Below are 7,679 nucleotides of genomic sequence, written 5' to 3' on the forward strand. Positions count from 1 at the left end.
TGCACTATGGCCAGCTGCCCCAGTAGCAGCCCCTGGCCACTTCCTGGCAGCATTGATAAATGACTGCCATTCACAGCCTCCAGCCCTGGAAATGGCTCCCAGCTGCCTGCAGAGCTGCCCATTGTGGTCACTGGGATTCAGGGAGTGTTGCCTTTCTCCCTCTAAGCAGGATTATCCAAGTGCTGGATTGTTTCCCTGGCTCAGGAGCCCCACCTGGCAAACGGGGTGGAATGTTGCTCTCACCTGCCTGTACATCCCTTTGAGGCTCTGGGGCAGCCCAAACGCTGAGCATTCCCTGATGTCCTTCATTCTCCCAACTGCCTGAAGGCTGGGTGAGCTGTGAGATGCCAGAAAGTCCTTTGGCTGATTAGCAGAACGACCCTCTTTGCTGTCATAGGCAACAATTCTGTTTATTGCTCACCGGGAAGATATGTACAGAGGGGGAGTTTGTTCTGACATTAAAATGCATGGTGCAGGTCATAAAAAGGAGGGTGAACTGGGGAGAAAAGAGCAGGTTTTCCATCAGCAGCTCCCTGGAGGGCAGCTGGGAGCGTGGGGATATCCCCGGCACCCAGCAGGATCCCCCTCTGTGTCTTGAACAGGTCAACACCCTCCCGGGACTTGGGACATCAACCTTGGCAGCCAGGTGGGGTGACCACCAGGCAGGACAGGTGGCACCTTCAGACCTCTCCTGGGGACATTGTGGACAGGAGCATGTCCCACGGGTGGAAAAGGAAGAGATCAGGAGGTGGTGGTGCCAGGGAGAGGCCCCATCACTCCCAGGGGGTGCCAGCACAGAGGGTCTCTGTGAGAATGCCCATCGCAATAGCGGGAAGCGAATCGAGAGGAAGAGGAGGGCGGCGGGCGGGTGCTGCTACATGGCCGTGGTGATCACCTTCTCCTCAGGCTCCACGGTGTTCTCGTAGGCGTGCTGGTTCTCTTTGGACCTGCATCAACAGGGACAAGCACAATGCTGAGCTCAGCCCCAGCAAGAGCAGCATCCCCAAAGCCACCACCGGCGTCCTGACCTTGCTGGAGCCAGCTGTGCACGGAGTGAGGGGTGAGATGGGGACCACAGGAGGGGTCACCCTGAAAGGGCTGGAACCAAGTGTGGGGTGGGAATTGCTCTGGTTTTTAGTGAGGGCTGTTTGGACTGTCACCATCTACGTGGTGACCTGTGGTCACTTTTGGTGGTTTCCTCTGTTGGGAAGCTGTGATGCAGCATAAGAAAAATGTGGTGTAGCAGGTTGTAAGGTGGTGGATGGATTGTGGGGCTCAGCTGCAGGGATAGGGAGAGATGAGGGAGCAGGGGATACTCCCTCACTGCCTTGTGCTTAGCCCCTGGAAAGGTTAAAAGCCCCAGAAATAGGTGCCTGAGATGTGTAAGACCCTGAGTGGGTGAGACCACAGCTCTGCATGTCTGAGCTGTCCTCAGAGGAACAGGATAGAGCCAAGGGGAAGGAGTCTGAGCAGGTCCTTCACCTGAAGTCAGCTGCAGCTGATACGTATCTCCCTTCATGGCCGTTGGACGTGACAGCATCTGGCTTGTCCTCCACACTCACCACGTTCTCAACACTTTCCCTGGAGGGAGAGAAGAGAGGAATTGAGACAGAGCAACAAAGGAGCTGTGCTGGGGACCAGCCTCTTACAGGTGATGACACTGCAGAGACAATAAGGGACCTGGTTGTGATTCTGGTCTCAAACACCCTGCTCAGCTTCCTTCCCAGCAGGACGAGGACAAGGAGAAACACCCTCACTGCAGGTTTGCAGAGGCTGTGCCAAGTGCCAACCCCTGTCTGTGCAGCGGTGACTCCCAGCATCGTGCTGGCAGTCAGCAGGACTCATTGTCAATACGTGGGATTGTTTCTCCCCACTAACTGGTTTTTCCAGTCTACTTCTATGTAATCTGTTGCAAAATAGTCCCCTGTGGATCCTGATGGACACACAGAGAGCAGTCAAGGCTCCGCTGGTACCTCAGCCCTGGCACAGGAGGGCTGTCCTTGTGCACGTCTGTGTGAGTAAAGCCGAGCTGCTCTCTCTCAAAAGCGGGTCTGGATCGCTTGCAGAAGGAACCACTGGCCAGGGATGGGGTGTTCACCCTCAGCCAGACTCCCAAAGCTCAGCTCTGGAGCCAGCCCACAGCCTGAGCAGTGCCAGGTGGATGTAGCTGCAGAGGGTGGGTGCAGGTCCACCCTGCATTTGCATCACTGCCTCCTCCAGCACTTGCCCAAGGGCAATTTCAGAGGCTTCTCCAAGGAACAGCCTGGCATAAACAGGCAGTGGCTCGAGCTGATAGCTGCTGTCACAGTGACAGCGCAGTGCTGGCAGGGCTCCAGGCTGCCAAGCCTCGCTCCTGCTCTTCTGAAGAAAGGCCAGATTAATTAAAACAAGGCACCATCCCTCCTCAAGCCCTCCTCAGCATCCTCTGCCTCCAGGCTGGGAAAAGGCAGCCAGGCACGAGCAGCAGTGGGAAACACCATCCCTGCCGGCCACTCCATGGGCTGGGGGTTCCTTCAGTTTGAGGACAAAGGTTCCTCTTTGGGAAACAAAGACTACAGTGGCAAATCAGACCATATAAATATATATATACACACATATTGTATTATGCATTGGCCAGGAATTCATCCCTCTTAAAATGCCTCTGGGGCTACAGCTGACCTGCTGAGAATTAGGGTATATACCAGCTCCCCACCTGCACAGCCTGGAGAGGCTGCAGGAGTGTACAGGTACAAGACTCCAGCCTAAAGCAGCCCCACCAGTGCAGAGGAACAGGAAACAGATGTGGGGTGCTTTTGGTCTCCATCCCCTGTTGTGGGGATGATCAGGTTACTGCAACTTAGTCAGCTGAGCAGGGGCAGCAGCCTGGGACTCAGCATCAGGCAAGAGGTAACCCACCCCACAGAGCCTTTTCCAGATGAGGAAAGACACCACATTTGCCTGTGCCACGGGCTCCAGGTGGAGAGTGCTGCCACTGCTTGGCTACCTCCCTTTTCTCCCAGCTCCACTGTGTGTTCTCATGACTTGGCTCTGTCTGCTTTGCAAAAAAAAAAAACAAAACAACTTGATTCAGGTTTATCATCCCACAGATACAAGGCACATGGGAACTGCACCCCAAAAACTACAGCAAACCGGGCTGGGCCAGCCCCCTGAACAGGTGCCCAGGTAATCCAGCCACGCTGCTGTGCCTTCACCATTCCCAGCACGGCGCTTTCTCATGGCAGCATTTGTATGGTGCAAGCTCACAGCTGGAAATCAGTAACAGGGATCAGAGAGCAGGACAGGGACAAACGCACAGGGAGATGAGGACAGGGAGTCTTTGCTCCCCCAGCACAGCAAGCACAGTGTTCCCAGGCCTGGAACACACACAGAGGCTGCTGGAAGTGACCAACCCAGAGCAACCTCCCACACTTACACTTTATCCTTACACCAGAACCTGTTGACGACGAAAGCGATGGCCACCAGCACTAGAAATACAACCACTGCGATGACACCCTGTGACCACGGCTGGAGACTGCCCCGGGCTGCAGGGAAAGGACAGGACACGTGTTAGAAATTCACCCTCAGGCTTTATCAGCCCAGCTTCTCCCATCCAGCTTCAGCAAGGTCTCCAGATGAGAGCTTGATCTGGCAAATCTGAGCAGAACGTGCTGCTGGCAGTTCAGGCAGGATGATAGCAATGAAATAAAGTACCATGAGCAGCGTTTTCACTGGTGTTTGTGTGTGGAGCGTGGTGCCCTGCAGCTTTGGGCTGCCATGCACACTGCCATACACATACAAATACATAAACATACACCTTGTGGGGCTGGTGACCTGTGATGGGGGAGAAAAGGCCTGGGGGACAGGGAGGAAGGAAGTGAAGGAAAATGTTTGCCAAAGGACGGAAGGCAGAGGGGTTTCAGCAAACTGTTTATTCTCTGTCCCCAGATGCCACAGACATCACTCCCAGGATATTTTCCAAATACTGACTGGTAAAATAAGGACTCCTTAAGAGGTGAGTGTAAAATCTGGTTGCCACTCTCACAGTAAAAAATTGTCATTGTGGGTTTTGGTGAAATGCACCATCCAACAAGTTTCCAGAGCAGCAAATGATTTATGACAGAAATTGAAGGCTGAGGCATTCAGAGGAATAACCTCAGCACAGAGAACAGGCGGGGCTGTCAGGGGCCCAAGCAGCATTGGGGTGGAAGGGTGGGGGTACTGGGAGCTGACTGGGCTATCCCCATTTCCCCCAGGAGTGGAACAGATTGACAAGTTCTTTTTTCTCTATCCAGACCTAAGCAGGAATCCAGGCACAGGTGGGAAGGCTGTGAGACACATTCCTGGATGTGGGTAGGATGCAAACCTTGTCCCAGCCCTTGCTGGGATGGCTGCTCCTTGCCTCGCACTGGATTTTGGACAACAGAGCATTCAGACGTAGTCAAACCCATCCTTAAGCGCTGTCACATCGTCACTAAAGAGCACCTTGTCCATACAGCCACATCCCTCTGAGATTTAGTGACTCAGACCCAGCTTTTCCTCATCCTGCCCATCAGAACACCGAGCCTTGACAGGACGTGGTCCCTCGGCACGGGCAGGTGGGACAGCAGCAGGGTGACACCTGCCAGCCCCAGCAGCAGCCTCGGGACACTCACACCCAGCCAGGGACACCTGCAAGGCTGAGCTGCCCCAGCACAAGCAATGCTTGCTTCAGGCTCCCTCAGGAACTTTTCACCCAATATTTCCTCTATCTCACAGGACACAAACCTCTGCTATGAACAGAAAATAATCTTTACTAGCAGTAATAAGAGTAGGCTGCGTGCCCCACACCTGCAAACTCCCAACCCACAGCCAGTTTCACACTGGCTCTGCTGCTAACAGCTCTCCTCCCTCTGATTTTGGGGAGGGGGACTGTCCTTTGGTAACACCCCCAGCTCCCTGAGTCCTTACTGCAAGAGACTTTTAGTTAAAAAATAATAAATAAAAAACAACAACAAAACCTCAAACCCCAAACCAGAGCTATTTTTTTCCTCCTGGAAGTGAGATCAGCCTGGCCAGCGGGCTCACCAGCAGTGCCAGCCTGGAAAGCAGCACCAAGGGGCTGTGAGAATAGCTCTGAGTAGCATCTCCCAGCCCCCTCTCCCCACAGAGACATTTGTCGTGTTTCTGCAAGGTCCCAGGGCAGAAACTCAAGAGGAGGAATTCAGATGGAAATTCCCTCTTGTATCAGCGTGTTTCTGCTGAAACACCCTTGTATCAGCGAGCTGCTGGTGGTGGTGGCCGGGTGGTGACAGTGGGGACAAGCAGGGGTTGGTCCCCTCCTGCCCTACCTGGTGGCCAAGGATGCTCCTGCCCCTCTGCCCAGCACCCTTGTGAGTGCAGCCCCAAACTCACCTCTTGCCTCCTGGCTGAATTTTGGCTCTCTTTGCATCCTCCCTCACTCTGCCCTTGGCTGCTGGCCACATTTATTTATTAATTGCAGTTTATTTTTCCTGCCAGACCAGGGTTTCCAGCCTAAGCCTTCGGGGGAGGGTGGTCAGGTCCAGCCAGCCCTTCGTGAGGTTTCTGCTGGGGTTAAGGGAGTTCAAGGTCAACCAGGGAACAAAGTCAGCAATGACTTAAACTGCCAAATTTGCATCTCGTGATCATCCAGCAAAGGAGGGGGGATGAAAAGTGGTAGTAAAACCTCCTTGGAGCAACCACGCTCAGGAGCTACTGGATGCTTTTACAAGTGAAATCTCACTCCTGTGGCTGCTTCCACCAGATTCCAGAGCATCCAAAGCCAAAAGGGAAAACACCAAACCAAAATCAAGGGGTTCTGGCTTTGAGAGACCACGCAGGGCCTGGCTGCAAGGGGAGATAAGGATGGTGAGGGAATGGCAAATGCCTCCGCACTGGGCTGAAATACCCACTGGGAAACTTGCAGGGGCATAAGAAAGGAGGAATGGAGATCAGCCAGAACAAGAGCTTGATAGGATCTGTTCAGGAAGTGAGTGCTTAGGTGCCAGCCCTCGGGAGCACTGCTGCAGCCCCAGCAGGCACACCTTGCTGCCCTGCCAGGAGGGATGGCTGAAAGGATGAGGCTCTGTGTTCCTGGAAAATGCTTCACCGGGGATGCCCCTCCTGGGTCAGCCTGTCCCTCAGGCTCTGCCACCTCCTCTCTCTGTTGCCACACAGTAAAGGTGGGGTTTTCCCTCACAAATAAGATCTCCTAAGCCAAACTAAGCAATGTGCAGTCTGCAGCCCTGGCAGATGTCTCCACACATCTGCAGCAACAAACCAGACCAAGGGAAGTGCCAGTGCCAAAAAAAAAGCCTGTGCACTTGTTGCAAATCCATTTCTATACTCAACAGCTAATTTGAAGACACAGGCCTGCTTTTTAACACCTTTTCCCTGAGTGTTTGGAAAGCTTTGGCTGGCCTGTCTTTTCCACTCTCTAAGGAAGCCCTGCCAGGCTCTGAATCCTCATTAAAGGATTTCTGGGGCTTTTTTTTTTTTTTTTTTTTTCACTCTTTCCAAGCAACAACGAAACTTTCAACCCTGCTGACAATGGACACCCCAGACTGTTAAATCCTCAGCAAGTTGGTAAACAAACACAGGAAGAGCGGTCAGGGCTGGGGCATCAGGAGGAGAAAGGGGAGGGGGGAATTTTCCGGGACTTTGGCAGCGCCACATGAGTTTTAATTACTCCTCGTTATTTCTAGCATTAGAGAAGCCCTTCAGTGAATTTCCTAAAAATAATACCCTAGCCACAGGAAGTTTCTCTGTTAAGTCTTTGGGAAGCGAAGAGGAGGTCAATTTGCTGCCGAAAATATTTACTCCCTCTCTTCAGCAATGATCAAAATTACAGATTAACAGGAGGATCTGAGAGCTCAGGGAACAACGCAGAACAAGGCTTGCTTATGGATAAGAGAGGGGAAAAAGAAAAAAAGAAAGAAAAAAAAAGCCTTAAGAAAACAGATTACTCATCTCAGTGCACAGTCCTGACAGAGGTAAATCAGAGCAGTTTATCTCTGTGCAAGCAGCTCAGATAAACCTCAGGTGGCAGCCTGAGCAAAACAGGTAGAAAGGCTCCGTGTCCCCGGCAAAAACCGCTCAACCCAGCGGACACCCACCCATCCATCCTGGTGCCAGGGCTAAAGCTCAGCCAGGAGCTGGGATGTCTTTTCCCTTCCCAAGAGGCGCTTCCCAGCTGTCCCTTGTGCCCCTCCAGCAGCTCCCAGCTGCGCCCCTGAGCCGTGCCTCAGTTTCCCCGCTCACCTTCCTGGCAGGAGGCAGGATGGAGCTGCAGGAGCAGCGCCAGGAGCAGCAGGCGGGGGGCAGGCATGGTGCTGGTGCTGGTGCTGGTGCTGGTGCTGGTGCTGGTGCTGGTGCTGGTGCTGGTGCTGGTGCTGGTGCTGGTGGCAGCTCCGGGGCTCCCGGGATGCGCAGGAAGAGCCGGGCGCTCGCTCGGGCACGTCGCCCTGCCGCAGGAATGAGCTCCTGGTCAATTATCAAACACCTTAACGAGGGAGGCCGATGCTCTCACCTGGATATTCAAATCCTGCTGCGGGAAGGAGGTGCCTCTTTGCCTTCTCCCGCGGAAGCCGGCGGGGAATTTGGGGCACGGTGACTTGAACCTGACAGTCCCCTTGGGCAGGGCGTGGAAGGGAGCTCAGGCACAAGATATTTGCATCGTCCCAGGAGGAAAAAACGAGAGGCAG

At 53.8% G+C, this 7,679-nt stretch overlaps 1 protein-coding gene across 2 annotated transcripts; it reads right to left on the reverse strand.

Moving 5' to 3' along the window:
- Positions 1-384: 384 nt before the first annotated feature.
- PDZK1IP1 (PDZK1 interacting protein 1) lies at positions 385-7,470 on the reverse strand. 2 transcript variants are annotated; one of them, XM_015636984.3, is made up of 4 exons: positions 7,237-7,470; positions 3,413-3,521; positions 1,483-1,581; positions 385-947 (listed from the first exon to the last, which is right to left on the reverse strand). In XM_015636984.3, exons 1-4 carry the CDS (start codon positions 7,301-7,303, stop codon positions 875-877), a joined length of 348 nt encoding a protein of 115 aa, XP_015492470.1. In that variant the 5' UTR covers positions 7,304-7,470; the 3' UTR covers positions 385-874. The 2 variants fall into 2 exon arrangements, with proteins under 2 accessions (XP_015492470.1, XP_015492471.1); XM_015636985.3 differs by lacking the exon at positions 7,237-7,470 and adding an exon at positions 5,371-5,510.
- Between the last annotated feature and the right edge of the window lie 209 nt (positions 7,471-7,679).

The sequence above is a fragment of the Parus major genome, chromosome 8 (genome assembly GCF_001522545.3).
Source record: "Parus major isolate Abel chromosome 8, Parus_major1.1, whole genome shotgun sequence".
Classification (NCBI taxonomy): Eukaryota; Metazoa; Chordata; class Aves; order Passeriformes; family Paridae; genus Parus; species Parus major.

Coding starts and splice junctions, on each gene's coding strand:
- PDZK1IP1 (XM_015636984.3), bottom strand. CDS start 7,303: ATGCCTGCCCCCCGCCTGCTGCTCCTGGCGCTGCTCCTGCAGCTCCAT. Junction 3,522..7,236: donor TCCTGCCTCCTGCCAGGAAG/GTGAGCGGGGAA, acceptor CTTTCCCTGCAG/CCCGGGGCAGTCTCCAGCCG. Junction 948..1,482: donor TCAGCTGCAGCTGACTTCAG/GTGAAGGACCTG, acceptor CTGTTGATGCAG/GTCCAAAGAGAACCAGCACG.